The sequence below is a fragment of the Mobula hypostoma genome, chromosome 6, assembly GCF_963921235.1.
Source record: "Mobula hypostoma chromosome 6, sMobHyp1.1, whole genome shotgun sequence".
Classification (NCBI taxonomy): domain Eukaryota; kingdom Metazoa; phylum Chordata; class Chondrichthyes; order Myliobatiformes; family Myliobatidae; genus Mobula; species Mobula hypostoma.
The window spans coordinates 162,408,217-162,423,279 of NC_086102.1; the positions used below are offsets into that span (position 1 = coordinate 162,408,217).

Consider the following 15,063-nt stretch of genomic DNA (forward strand, 5'->3'; position numbering starts at 1 on the left):
CTTTGAATCCACACAAATCTTAGATATTTTGCACATGAACCCCCTAATCCAAATCACTGATATAGAACATAAACAACTGGAACCCAGTACTGTTTCCAGTGGTTTCTGGTGGTTGTAGCCTTCAAACCCAAAAATGACCAGTTTATTCTTGTTGCATTTTGTCCATTAACCAACCCACTGCCCATTTCAGTATTTCAGCACCAATATCATAACCTCTAATCTTGTTTCTTGATTTTTTTCGCGTGGCACCTTTCAGAAGCTCAAATATACAACTTGCTTGTCTTCATCTATTCTGCTCATTATATCATCAAAAACTCACAGATGTATGATTTCCCTTCCATACATTGATGTTCACTCAAACCAAACCTCCATCTCCATTTAATGCCATCATAAATTCAGGCAGTTCCCAACAACTGGACTAAAGCTAACTGGTCTATGGCTCGCCATATTCTGCCTCACTCCTTTTTTAAACAACAGGGTAATATTTTCTACTTTCCAATCTGTGGCAACTGTCCTAGGAGCTATGAAATTTTGGAAAATGGCAATCCATGGTTATCTTTTGAGTCAGCTGGGGTGATATACTGCGTCCGGTGCTCCCGATGTGGCCTTCTGTATATTGGTGAGACGCGACGCAGACTGGGAGATCGTTTCGCTGAACACCTACGCTCTGTCCGCCAGAGAAAGCAGGATCTCCCAGTGGCCACACATTTTAATTCCACGTCCCATTCCCATTCTGATATGTCTATCCAACGGCCTCCTCTACTGTAAAGATGAAGCCACACTCAGGTTGGAGGAACAACACCTTATATTCCGTCTGGGTAGCCTCCAACCTGATGGCATGAACATTGACTTCTCAAACTTCTGCTAATGCCCCACCTCCCCCTCGTACCCCATCCGTTATTTATTTATATACACACATTCTTTTTTCTCACTCTCCTTTTTCTCCCTCTGTCCCTCTCACTATACCCCTTGCCCATCCTCTGGGTTTTCCCCTCCCTCCCCCTTTTCTTTCTCCCTAGGCTTCTTGTCCCATGATCCTCTCATATCCCTTTTGCCTATCAACTGTCCAGCTCTTGGCTCCATCCCTCCCCCTCCTGTCTTCTCCTATCTTTTCGGATCTCCCCCTCCCCCTCCTACTTTCAAATCTCTTACTAGCTCTTCTTTCAGTTAGTCCTGACGAAGGGTCTTGGCCTGAAACGTCGACTGTACCTCTTCCTAGAGATGCTGCCTGGCCTGCTGTGTTCACCAGAAACTTTGATGTGTGTTGCTCTAGATCACGTCAGTATTCACCTCCCTCATACTACAGCAGCAATACACCATCTTTCTTGTCATTATCAGGTCTTAAAATTTATTTCATTTTAATTATTTAAATGCATCAGACACCCTAACCTCAGCAGAAGCTCATTCTCACCTAAGACCAACATCCCATGAGCAACACAGTTCCTTACCTACTGAAGTCCACTCTTAATGAATGCAATGTTCATAGGACAGGATGCTAACAACGTGTGCTTCTTTTAGCTAGAGTTCTTAGACCTACCTTTCTAGATTACAGTACCTGTTATCTAACTGCATTTGGTAAGCTCTGTGGCTAACCAAATTAACAGGGACACGAAAGACTGTTTTTTCACCTCTATATACCATTGCAATTTAAAATTATGAGATGAAGATTGACTGTAAAACTGCAGTAAGTATATTTTGTAAATCAGATATCATCCCTTCACTCAAGAGGGTGGAGCAGAGTACATGCCCCGATCTGTACCATTGGTGCTGAAATTGGTATAATTGAAGCTTCAGGTTTCTATACTGTGAATTAAATTAAGAGATTTTTGGCTATTAAAGGAATTAAGGAACATGGAGCTAGTACAGGAAGATGGTACTGAAGTACAAAATCAGCCAACATCATGTTCAAGGGTAGAACAAATGCAAGGGTTTGAATGGCTTACACGTTCCTTTTTTTTATGCTTAACACATTCTCCATTTAGGATGGTGATAAATATTGATAGCTTGGGTTGAGGTTTTTGATGTTGCCCTGTTGCTGAGCCTGGCAATTAGCTTGCAGATGTTTCGGAACCAGTCGAGGTGACATCCTCAGTGCGCAGTTGTTGGTGTTTCACTCTGGGAGTTTTATTTAGGCCCCCATTAGCTTGCCTTAATCCGAATTGGCTACCCCTTCAGCAACAAGAACTACATCGGCAAGATAAGATGATACAGTTTACGGGAACACAAACTGGCGGCACAAAGACCTGATCTACTGTTGCTAATCTCGGTACATAAAGACTGGAAAGGACACCGCTTCAACTGGCACATGCGGAGGTTCTGGTGCAAGTATACACAAAGCAGGCATGAGTTTTTAGAAGAACCGTTCTCTTCTGATAACTCCATGAACAAACATATCGAAATAGATGCCATCTACAAATCTACAGCCAAAGAAAAATGAGCCAATAGAATTCAAAGGTCAACTGAAGAGATAGCCAATCAGGACTGAAGCAAGCGAACAAGGGCCTATATAAACACAGAGCACTCCCAGAGAGAAACACCAGCAACTGTGCACTGAAAATGTCACCTTAACTGGTGATGAAACATCTGCAAGCTAACTACCAAGCAACATCAAACATTCTCCATTTATGTAGCATTAAAATAACTTGGAACAGTCCTGTCATTAGACTGCTAAATGCCATAAGCTTGTGTGGTTTATAGATATTTAGCATTAAACTTACTGCAAATTAGCTAGAGGTACAAAAACGGTGTATGCAATATCAAATGTAAGCAGCATTAAGAATGTGAATAACAAAAATCACTTGCTCCTGAATTGCAAGCCCTTGGGATATTTTTTATCTTCAGTTCCATGACCGCTAACGAAGTAAACTGTATTGCTTTCAAGTTTTAATATCTCTTGGGAAATCAATATGTTTCATGCTATCCTAATAATCAGTAATTAACATCTCATTAAAAATGTATTCCCTCCATAAAATCATACATTGGAAGATGCAAGATCATGTTTTTTTGACAGACAATACCAACAATAATCTAATTATTTAGTAAAAAAAATTCACTGTTCCATATCTTAGATCAAAAATGAAACAAAACATTTGAATACCAATAATGACGCAGATTAAAAAATGCACATCACAATGAAACTCGAACAGCTGAATTTGGTCATGAGTTTTAGTACCAACAGCTCAAATCCTGAGACCAAAGCAAAACCTTTTCCCTTGTAATGTGACAGGCCGAATCAAAGGTGGTGATGGCTCAGCGTACAGGAGGGAGACGGAAAACCTGGCTGAGTGGTGTCATACCCACAACCTCTTACTGAATGTCAGCAAAACCAAGGAGCTGATTATTGACTTCAGGAGAATGAAACCAGACGTCCATGAGCCAGTTCTCATTGCAGGATCAGAGGTGGAGAGGGTCAGCAACTTTAAATTCCTCAGTGATATTATTTCAGAGAACCTAGCCTGAGCCCAACAGGCAAGTGCAATCACAAATCGTGAAGAATTACAATTATGAAGAAAGCACAGCATCACCTCTACTTCCTTAGGAGTTTACAGAGTTTTGACATTAGATCTAAAGATGACTAACTTCTATAGATGTTTAGTGTTAAATATATTGACTGACTACAACACAGCCTGCTATGGAAAGACCAATGCCCTTGTAAGGAAAACTACAAAAAATAGTGAATACGGCCCTGTCCAGCATGGGTAAAGCCCTCCCTGCCATTGAGCACATCTAATGCTGTCGCAGGAAAGCAGCATCCACCATCGGAGTCCCCCACCACCACCATGCTCTTTTCTTACTGCTGCCATCAGGAAAAAGGCATAGGAGCCACAGGACTCACACCACCAGGCTCAGGAACAGTTATTACCCATCCACCATCAGGCTCTTGAACCAAAGGGAATAACTTCACTCATCCCATCATTGAAATGTTCCCATAATCACTGGACTCACTTTCAAGGACTCTTCATCTCATGTTCTCGATATTTAGTGCTTATTCATTATTATTATCTCTTCTTTTTGTATTTGCACAGTTTGCTGCCTCTTGTTGAATACCCTAGTTGAGCGGTCTTTCATTGGTTCTGTTATGGTTATTATTCTATAGATTTACCAAGAATGCCCACAAGAAAATGAATCTCAGGGTTGTATAAGATGACATATGTACTTTGATAATAAAATTTACTTTGAACTTTGAATTTTTATATTCAAAGCTAATAGGATCTGCCTTACATATGTTTTTCAATTGCAATTTTGTCCCAAGACTACGAAGAAAAAGACAGACCACTGATGTTCTACCTGCATCGATATATGTGGCTGTGTTATTAACTTGGAGTCTATAGCTGCTGATGTCTCAATGTCATTTAGCATAGAACTAGACATGATTTGTTGCATACTTACTATTCTTAGCTCATTAACCAAAGAAAATTAAACTTAATGTTCTATTAATAAAAACAACTCTGGAGAACTGATATTTCCTTACCAAACTGGAACTGTGCATTGTCCATTAGTCGGATTGATGCAGGGGCACATCGCTGTAGCAGAAAAAACAAATTTTTTGATGCTGAATACAAAAGAATGAAATTCTGAGATTTACACTTTCAGAAATTTAAGACCATAAGATGTAGGAGCAGAACTTAAGCCATTCAGCCAATCGATTCTGCTCCATGGTTAATTTATTACCTTCATCTTTGTCAAAAATTCTCCTTCATCTCTTTTCTAAAGAGACAACCCTGTATTCTGATGCTGTGCTCTCCGGTCCTAAACTCTGCCAGTACTGTACTGGAAACATGCTCTCCACCTACACTCTTTCTTGGCTTTTCAATATTCGGTAGGTTTCAATGAGATTCCCCCTCATTCTTCTGAACGCCAGCAAGTACAGACCCAGATCCAAACTTCTCATACATTAGCTCCCTCACTTTGAAGGTCATTCTTGTGAACCTTCTCTGCACCCTCCTCAACACCAGCATATTCCTTCTTGGATATGGGGCTCCAAACTGCTCACAATACCCCAAATACAGTCTGACCAATGCCTTAAAAAGTCTCAGCATTACACCCGCTGGAAATGAATGCTAACATTGCATTTGGCTTCCTTACTACTAACTTTGCCTGCAAGCTAACCTTTAGGGAATCCTATACTAGGATTCCCAAGTCCCTTTGCACCTCTAAATTTGCTCGCATTTTGAAAGTAGTCCATGCCTTTATTTTTTTCTACCAAATGGCATGACCATACACTTCCTGACACTGTATTCTAGCCATCATTTTTTTGCCCATTGTCTTAATATGTCCGTCCTTGTGCTGACTTTCTTCTTCCTCAAAACTATGTGCCCCCACATCTATCTTTGTATCATTTGAATAATTCCACAACTTCTACATACTTCATCGAAACTAGCATCACTCCAATTACTGAAACCCAATTAACGCCAAACTGAATGTGAATTAAAACTATATCCAAAATTAAATTTAGCTTTATGTTATAAACAATTCAAATCAATTTTTTCCACTATAGTTGCAATTCAGTTTATATTCTAATGCAGAATTATACGTTAGTTTAAAACACTCAGTTTTCCAGGAATCGAGTTTCGTTATGATACAGGCTGCAATGTGAGGTCATATTTTATATGGCCTAAACTGCCGGCTTCAATACTTTCTTTTTCCTTTGGTCTACTTCGGCTCGCGCTTGTGATGAGTACATGTTTGTGGACTATGCACAAGTGGAGAAAGAAAGAGCAAGCTTCCAGATACAAGACATCTACACTTGCAACCTCTCCACCATCTCGTCAGTCCCTCAGCAGCTTCATGTTCTTTCTTTTCAAACTGCTTATGCATGTATTAATATTTTCTCCAGTTGAATAATTAGATCTAATCTGAAATTCACACTCACTTGCCACCCTGATACATTACTTAGAATCCAACTGAATGTAAAATCAAGCTTTATTTCTTTCTAATACAAAATTATTTGGATCATTTCTGCTGAAAATGTAGGAGCAAGGGGATACACATCAAATTCTGTTGTCAATCTTGATGGAAAATATGAGTATCAAAATAAACATTCACACACAGTGCAAAATAGAGATTAAATGAACATTATTTAATTATTCAAAGAAAAGCTGCAAGTAGATTTTTTTGGAAAGTACAGCAGATGTACTGTGGAGAGCATTCCAATTGGCTGCTTCACCTTCTGGTATGGGGGTGGGAGGGCTACTGCACAGGGTCAAAATGAGCTGGAGACGGTTGTAAAATTAGCCAGCTCCATCATGGGCACGAGCCTCCATAGTATCCATGACATCTTCAAGGAGCAGTGCCTCGAGAAGGCAGCACCCATCATTAAGGACCTTCAGCACCCAGAACATGCCCTCTTCTCATTGCTACCATCAGGAAGGAGGTTCAGAAGCCTGACGGCACACACTCAGCGATTCAGGAACAGCTTCTCCTCTGCCATACAGTTTATGAATGGACACTGAACCAATGAGCACTACCTTATATATTTACACTAATTCACAAGTTTTCTTCCTATCTATTATCATGTATTGCATTGCACCTCTGCTTCAAAGTTAACAAATTTCACAACATATGCCAGTGATATTAAACCTGATTCTGATTCTTGAAACAGAGTTAACTACTACCCCTTTTGTGAATTTAGATGTAGCTGACTCATTGTTGATCTCAAGGAGATCATACATCAACACATCCGTTTTACAGTTGCACAAGACCAAGGATAATCATAAAAAGAAGTCACATAGTAAAGTTGCCATAATTAAGAATAGATTCTCACACATGATGAATTGTAAAATTTCTGGTTAAGTTCTTTCAGAGAATTACTGACATTTTAATACTTTAACATATCATGATATTTACTCAAACAGAAATTACAATATTTCTATGTATGTTAGCATCAACTGTTCTATACTGGGCACAAGCATTCCCTTAGTAAAAAATACATTTAAGTCTCTTGTATACAAGAGCAAAGAGATGAGAATTACCTGCCGTGCTACCTCTCGTAAACAGGCCACACCATGTTCAAAGTTTGGAAACACAATAGAACCATATTTCTGATATTCAGGCAATGATCTGATCTTTATTGTGACTTCTGTAACTACACCGAGTGTTCCTGAAATGCAAGAACAGAATATGATTTAAGTATAGTACTATACAACATAAAGACCCTTTCGAAGTCTGATTGCTGTCATTGCAAAGGGGTCCCCGGCAAAACACAGCCACAGTTTCAATTATGGTTTCGTACTTTGACGTACTTATAAATTAGATGCCTCTCTGATTGACTAATGCAACACTGAATGCACAAGAACACTGCCTTATGCCACAAAATCACAAAGCCTTAACGGGCAAAGTAACGTTTCAAAAAAAAAACACAAAACAAACAGGAGGGAAATCAGGTCCAGATTCAATTAAAGTTGAATTAGTGGGAAGATTGGCAAGCATTGGCAAAGATATGTGGCAGAAATTTGCTAGTCTTCCATGCAACGTTTGATGTAACTGAATATTTGCAAGTCAGCACCAGATTCTGTGCAACTTTAAACTAAAACCAGCAAAGTATTTTGAAAGTGACGCATGAAGTTCCATCATATTTAGCATATAGTTTCAATGGTGAATTCCAGATAGAAAATTTATATTGAACTCTTCCATTGCATTCATGAGTCACTGAATGAGCCATGTAGTTTTTATTGTTCAATAAACATGGAATATAAATAATGATTTTTCTCTTGACTTGTTTTTCTAAGATGTTATTCCCTATTACCGTGTTCATTTTAAGAAGTAAAATGTGTCTACAAACCATATATCTTTGGAAAATAGTCTGGAAATAAATCTGAGCATTGGCTTGCATTAAATACCATATTTTGTCCTTGTGAAAAACAATTATTTCCATTTGAAAAGGAAATACAAAAAACTATTAGAGGTAAAAGTATTCTACAATTAACTTCAAATATCAAATGCCTCTAACTAGAATGTAGAACATCAAAATTCTGTACATTGGAAATGAGAAAATTTGCAAAGTGAAAGTTACTTATTATTATGTTATTCTTCCCTGTGACCATATTGTTTTCCTCTGGTTTTCTCTTACATTCCAAAGATCTATGATTGGGGTTAGGTTTAGTGAGTTGTAGGCATGCTATATTTGGCGCCAGAAGCACGACAATACTTGCGGGCTGTGCCCAGCAAAAGGACACATTTCAGTGTACGCTTTATCCGTGCCATGTGCTAGTGAGGCCAGAAACAGGAAGATCATACAGTTTAGCAGATGGCTCAGAAGATGGTGCAGGAGGGTGGGCTCTCCTCCAGGGAAGGTGGGAACTGTACAGAGGGGACGGTTTGCACCTGAACTGGAGGGGGACTAAAATCCTTGCGGGAAGGTTTGCTAGTGCTGCATGTGGGGGTTTAAAGTAGAGTTGCGGGGGACAGGAACCAGACACCAGAGCAGATAGTGGAGTGGTTGTTGGGAAAAACGTTAAGTCTACATACAAAGTCAGGAATGAAAAGGCTGAGCATGGGAGGGACTAATATTCTGATTTGTGTATACTTCAATCCAAGGAGTATTGTAGGAAAGGCAGGTGAGCTTAGGGCTTGGACCAGCACATGAAGTTATGATATTGTAGCTATTAGTGAGACTTGGTTGCAGGTAGGACTGGCAACTCCATGTTCCAGTCTTCCATTGAATTAGATGTGATAGAGCAGGAAGGATTAAAAAAGGGGGAGGGGTGCCATTACTAGTCAGAGAAAATGTCACAGGAGTGCTCAGACAGGACAAATTGGAGAACTCGTCTAATGAGGCTACATGGAGAGAACTGAGGAATAAGAACGGGATGACCACGTTAATGGGATTATATTTCAGACCACCCAACAGTCAATGGGATTTAGAGGAGCAAACTTGTAGACAGATTGCAGACTGTTGCAAGACAGGGTTGTGATAGTAGTTCTCCCATACTGTAAAAAGGCTAGATGGGACAGAATTTGTCAAAAGTCCTCATGAAAGTTTCCTTAATCAGTACATATAGGTCCCAACTAGAGAGAATGTGCAATACTTGATCTCCTATGAGGGAATGAGACAGGACAAGTGACAGACATTTGTGTAGGGGAACAACTTTGCACCTAGTAATCCAAATGCCATTAGTTTGAAGATAATTATGGAGAAGGATAGGAGTGGTTCTCGGGTTGAGATTCTAAATTGGAGGAAGGCCAGCTTGGATGATATCAGAAAGGATCTGGCAAATATGGATTGGGACAGGTTAATTTTTTTTTAGCAAAGGTGTACTTGGTGAGTGCGAGGCCTTCAAAAGTGAAATTTTGTATGTTCCTGACAAAATAAAATATCAGGCTTAGGAAACTTCTGTTTTTGACAGTGTGATCGAGGAACAGTCGCAGTAGCAGGAGGAGCGAGAGCAAGAGCAAGAGGCTCGGAAGAGTGCTGAGTGCTGGGAAGCAGCTCAGGTGAGTGTGCTTTAAAAAGGAGTGCGAAGTGGGGACTCAGGACAGTGTGATCGAGGAACGGTCGCAGCAGAAGGAGGAGCGAGAGCCTCGGGAGAGCACTGTGTGCTGGGAAGCAGCTCAGGTGAGTGTGCTTTAAAAAGGAGCGTGGAGGGCAACTGAAGGGTTAAACAGAGTGTTGATTAGTTGATTAGAGGGAGTGAATACTTAAGATAATTGGCAGGGACAAATAAAAGGAGGGGGAACTGAAGAGGAGTGGCCAGTGTGTGAGAGGCTCAAGGTAGGAGTGGAGTTTTGAGGCAGAGGCAGAGGCAGAGGCAGAGGCAGAGGCAGAGGCAGAGGCAGAGGCAGAGGCAGAGGCAGAGGCAGAGGCAGAGGCAGAGGCAGAGGCAGCTCCCAGTGAGGTAAGGCTGGGTAAGTTCCTTTAATTAATTTAATTAACTTAGGAGTAGGTAATGGAGGCAGCAGTTAGAGCAGTTGAGTGCTCCGTATGCAGTATGTGGGAAGTCAGGGACAGCACAATTGTCCCTGATGACCACACCTGTAAAAGGTGCATCCAGCTGCAGCTCCTGACAAACTGAGTTAGGGAACTGGAGCTGGAGCTGGATGAACTTTGGATCATTTGTGAGGCAGAGGCAGAAATAAACAGGAGTTTCAGGGAGATAGTCACCCTTAAAAGTCAGGAGAGGGAAGGGGAATAGACAGAAAGACCAGAGCACCCTGTGGCCATTCCCATCAACAAGTATACTGTTTTGGGATACTGTTGGTGGGGATGACCTACCAGGGACAAGTTGTAGTGGTCGTGCCTCTGGCATTGAGACTGGACCCTCAGCTCAGAAAGGAAGGAGGGAAAAGAGGAGAGCAGTAGTGATAGGGGATTTGATAGTTAGGGGGACAGGTAAGAGGTTCTGTGGGAAAGATGGAGAATCCCGGATGGTCTGTTGCCTCCCTGGTGCCAGGGTCTGCGATATCTCGGATTGAGTTCTCGGTATTCTCAGGAGAGAGGGTGAGCAGCCAGATGTCATGGTCCACGTAGGGACCAATGACGTGGATAGGAAGGAGGAGGAGGTCTTGCAAAGAGAGTTTAGGGAGTTAGGTGCAAAGTTGAAGGACAGGACCTCCAGGGTTGCATTCTCAGGATTGCTACCCATGCCATGTGCTAGTGAGGCTAGAAATGGGAAGATAATGCAGCTAAATACGTGGCTAAGGAGATGGTGCAGGAGGGAGGGCTTCATGTTTCTGGACAATTGGGCTTTGTTCCAGGGAAGGTGGGACCTGTTCTGAAGGGACGGTTTGCACCTGAACTGGAGGGGAACTAACATCCTTCCAGGTAGGTTTGCTAGTTCTTCTCGGGGGGGGGGGGGTTAAGCTAGATTTGCAGGGGGAGGGGAACCAGAGTGTTGGAGCAGATAGTGAGGTGAAGGAGGATAAAGGTCATGCAAGGACTGCATATATAGACAGTAATCAAAGGTTTATACATTATAGAAATGTTCTCAGGTGCATCTGTTTCAGTGCAAGGAGTATTGTAGGTAAGGCAGATGAGCTTAGGGTGTGAATTGACACATGGGATTACGACATTATTGCTATTAGTGAGACTTGGTTGCAGGAGGGGCAGGCCTGGAAGCTCAATGTTCCAGGGTTCTGTTGTTTCACACGTGATAGAGGGGGAGGGATGAAAGGGGAAGGCGTGGCATTACTAATCAGGGAAAATCTCACAGCTGTGCGTAGACAGGACAGCCCGGAGGGCTTGTCTACAGCAGCGGTCCCCAACTACCGGGCCGCAAAGCATATGCTACTGGGCTGTGAGGAAATGATATGATTTGGCGATATGAGTCAGCTGCACCTTTCCTCATTCCCTGTCACACCCACTGAAGCTTGAACGCATGCGAGGTCATTACCCACGCGTCATCCATGTCAGCGTGGGAAGAAGATCAACTCCTCGAGCTTGCAAATGACGGCGGGTTGAAAAGTATGTTTGACATAACATCTCTGCCGGCATTCTGGATCAAAGTCAAGGCTAAATATCCTGAGATAGCCATGAAGGCACTGAAAATGTTGCTTCCATTTCCAACATATTTCTGCAAAGTGGAGTTATCTGCAATGAATGCAACGAAAACTAAATTGTGGAATAGACTGGACATAAGGAACCCCCTTACAGTATCGCTCTCTCCCATCACCCCTCGATAGGACCGTCTTGTTGCAGGGAAACAAGCCCAGGGCTCCCACTGATTCAGCGATATTGGTGTGTTGCAATGATTTTATATGTTCATATGGGGAAAATATGTGCTGTGTGTTTAATACCAAACGTTACTTAAAATGTTATGATGTTATTGACTTTATAACCATATAACAATTACAGCACGGAAACAGGCCATCTCTGCCCTTCTAGTCCGTGCCGAACGCTACTCTCACCTAGTCCCACCGACCTGCACTCAGCCCATAATCCCCCATTCCTTTCCTGTCCATATACCTACCCAATTTTACTTTAAACGACAACATCGAACCTGCCTCTACCACTTCTACTGGAAGTTCATTCAACACTTACTTCAAGCTCCCCTGATAATTGACTTATCACTATATTCATGCGAGGAAAATATGCGTTGTGTGTTTAATATTAAATTCGTTAGATAAACCCTTTTAGAAACGAAACTGAGTGTATTACCCACTTATCACCTATATTCCAGTTGTGATTAGCACCCCCCCCCCCCCCCGCCGGAACAGAATCACAAAATGACTTGCAGGAAAAATAACTGGGAGGCGCACGCATGCACACTGGTACCCGCGCAAGGCTTCATGGTTATTGTAGTCTTTCTCGGGGTAAACACAACGTATTTGACTGCTACTCTTGTCCATTGGCAACCGTACACCCCCCCACCCCCCCCACATCCCCCGGGCCTGCCGGTCCGCAAGAATATTGTCAATATTAAACTAGTCCGCAGTGCAAAAAAGATTGGGGACCCCTGGTCTACAGAGGCCATATGGGTGGAGCTGAGGAACAGGAAAAATGTGACCACACTAATAGGGTTGTATTATAGACCACCCAATAGTCAGAGAATTGGAGGAGCAAATCTGTAGGGAGATAGTAGGCCAATATAAGAAACAAAGTTGTAATAGTAGGGGATTTTAACTTTCCACATATTGACTGGGACTCCCACACTGTGAAAGGGTTAGATGGCGTGGAGTTTGTCAAATGTGTTCAGTAAAGTTTCCTAAATCAATAAATAGAGGTACCAACGAGAGAGGATGTAATACTTGATCTCCTACGAGGGAACCAGACAGGTCAGGTGACAGAAGTATGTGTAGGTGAACATTTTGGGTCCAGTGACCATAATATCATTAGTTTCAAGTCAATTATGGATAAGGATAGGTCTGGTCCTCGAGTTACGGTTCTAAATTGGAGAAAGGCCAATTTTGAGGAAATGAGAGGATCTAGGAAGAGTGGATAGGGATAAGTTGTTTTCTGGCAAGGATGTGTTCAGTATGTTGAAGGCATTCAAAGGTGAAATTTTGAGAGTGCAGAGTTTGCATGTTCCCGCCAGGATTAAAGGCAAGGTTAACAGGCATAGGGAACCTTGGTTTTCAAGGGATATTGGCGATCTGGTTAAGAAAAAGAGGTGTATAGCAGGTATAGGCAACAAGGAACAAATGAGGTACTTGAAGAGTATAGAAAATTTAAGAAAATACTAAAGAAGGAAATCAGGAAGGCAAAAAGACATGAGGTTGCTTTGGCAGATAATGTGAAGGTAAACCCGAAGGGTTTCTACAAGTATATTAAAAGGATAGTAAGGGACAAAATTTGTCCCCTAGAAGATCAAAGTGGTCATCTATGTGTGGAAGCTCATGAGATGGGGGAGATCTTAAACAATTTTTTTGCATCAGTATTTACTTGGGAAACTGGCATAGCCTACATGGAAGGAAGGGAAACAAGCAGCAGTGTCATGGAACATATAGAGATTAAAGAGGAGGTGGTGCTTGCTGCCTTACAGCAAATAAAGGTAGATAAATCCCCCCGCCTGACATGCTATTTCCTCAGACCTTGAGAGAGACTAGTGTAGAAATTGCAGGGCCCCTGGCAGAAATATTTAAAATGTCCTTAGCAATGGGTATAGTGCCGAAGGATTGGAGGGTAGCTTATGTTGTTCCGTTGTTTAAAAAAGGCTCCAAAGGTAAACCAGGTAATTACAGGCCGGTGAGCCTGACATCAGTAGTAGGTAAATTATTGGAAGGTGTTCTGAGAGATCGGATATACAAATATTTGGACAGCCAAGGGCTGATTAAGGATAGTCAGCATGGTTTTGTGCGCGGTAGATCATGTTTAATGAATCTTGTAGAGTTTTCCGAGGAGGTTACCAAGAAAGTAGACGAAGGAAAGGCTGTGGATGTTGTCTACATGGACTTTAGTAAGGCTTCTGACAAGGTCCAACAAGGGAGGCTAGTTCAGAAGGTTCAGACACTAAGTATCCATGGACAGATTGTAAAATGGATTCAAAATTGGTTGTGTGGGAGAAGACAGAGTGGTAGTGGATGATTGCTTCCCAGACTGGAGGCCTGTGACTAGTGGTGTGCGTCAAGAATCTGTGCTGGGACCATTGTTGTTTATAGTCTATAACAATGATCTAGATAATAACAATGATCTAGATAATAATGTGGTAAAGTGGATCAGCAAGTTTGCTGACAACACTAAGACTGGTGGTGTTGTGGACAGCGAGGAAGGCTTTCAAAGCTTGCAGAGGGATCTGGACCAACTGGAAAAATGGGCCAGAAAATGGCAGACGAAATTTAATGCAAACAAGTGTGAGGTGTTGCATTTTGGAAGGACAAATCAAGGTAGGACATACACAGTAAATGGTAGGGCACTGAGGAGTGCGAAGGAACAAAGCGATCTGGGACTTCAGATACATAATTCCCTGAAACTGGTGTCACAGGTAGACATGGTTGTAAAGAAGGCTATTGGCATCCTGGCATTCATAAATCTAAGTATTGAGTATAGGAGTTGGGATGTTATGGGGAGGTTGTATAAGACATCAGTGAGGCCAAATTTGGAGAATTGTGTACAGTTCTGGTCACCTAACTATAGGAAGGATATCAGTAAGATTGAAAGAGTGCAGAGAAGATTTACTAGGATGTTACCGGGTCTTCAGGAGTTGAGTTACAGGGAAAGATTAAACAGGTTAGGACTTTATTCCTTGGAGCGTAGAAGAATGAGGGGAGATTTGATAGAGGTTTACAAAATTGAGGGGTATAGACAGTAAATGTGAATAGGCTCTTTCCACTTGGATTAGGAGACAGAAATACGAGAGGACATGGCTTTCGGGTGAAAGGGGAAAGGTTTAGGGGGAACATTAGGGAGAACTTCTTCACTTAGAGTGGTGGAAGTGTGGAACGAGCTGCCATCTGGCGTGGTAAATGTGGGCTCACTTAAGTTTTAAGAATAAATAGGATAGGTACATGGATGGGAGAGGTCTAGAGGTTTATGGACTGGATACAGGTCAATGGGACTAGCGGAACAATGTTTCGGCACAGACTAGAAGGGCCAAATGGCCTGTTTCTGTGCTGTAGTGTTCTATGGCCCTTTCTATTGAAGGCCTGATTCAGAAAAAGGAGCTGCATAGCAGGTATTGGCATGAAGGGCCA

General features: G+C 42.0%; 1 protein-coding gene across 2 annotated transcripts in view; it reads right to left on the reverse strand.

Annotated features, from left to right (window-relative positions):
- Positions 1 to 15,063, reverse strand: part of agps (alkylglycerone phosphate synthase) — a 184,852-nt gene that overhangs the window by 55,102 nt on the left and 114,687 nt on the right. For both annotated transcript variants that reach the window (XM_063052099.1, XM_063052098.1), the window contains 2 exons: positions 6,972 to 7,099; positions 4,472 to 4,523 (listed from right to left, as the gene is read on the reverse strand). In XM_063052099.1, the coding sequence (XP_062908169.1) occupies positions 4,472 to 4,523; positions 6,972 to 7,099 (180 nt within the window). The remainder of the gene's footprint in view (positions 1 to 4,471; positions 4,524 to 6,971; positions 7,100 to 15,063) is intronic.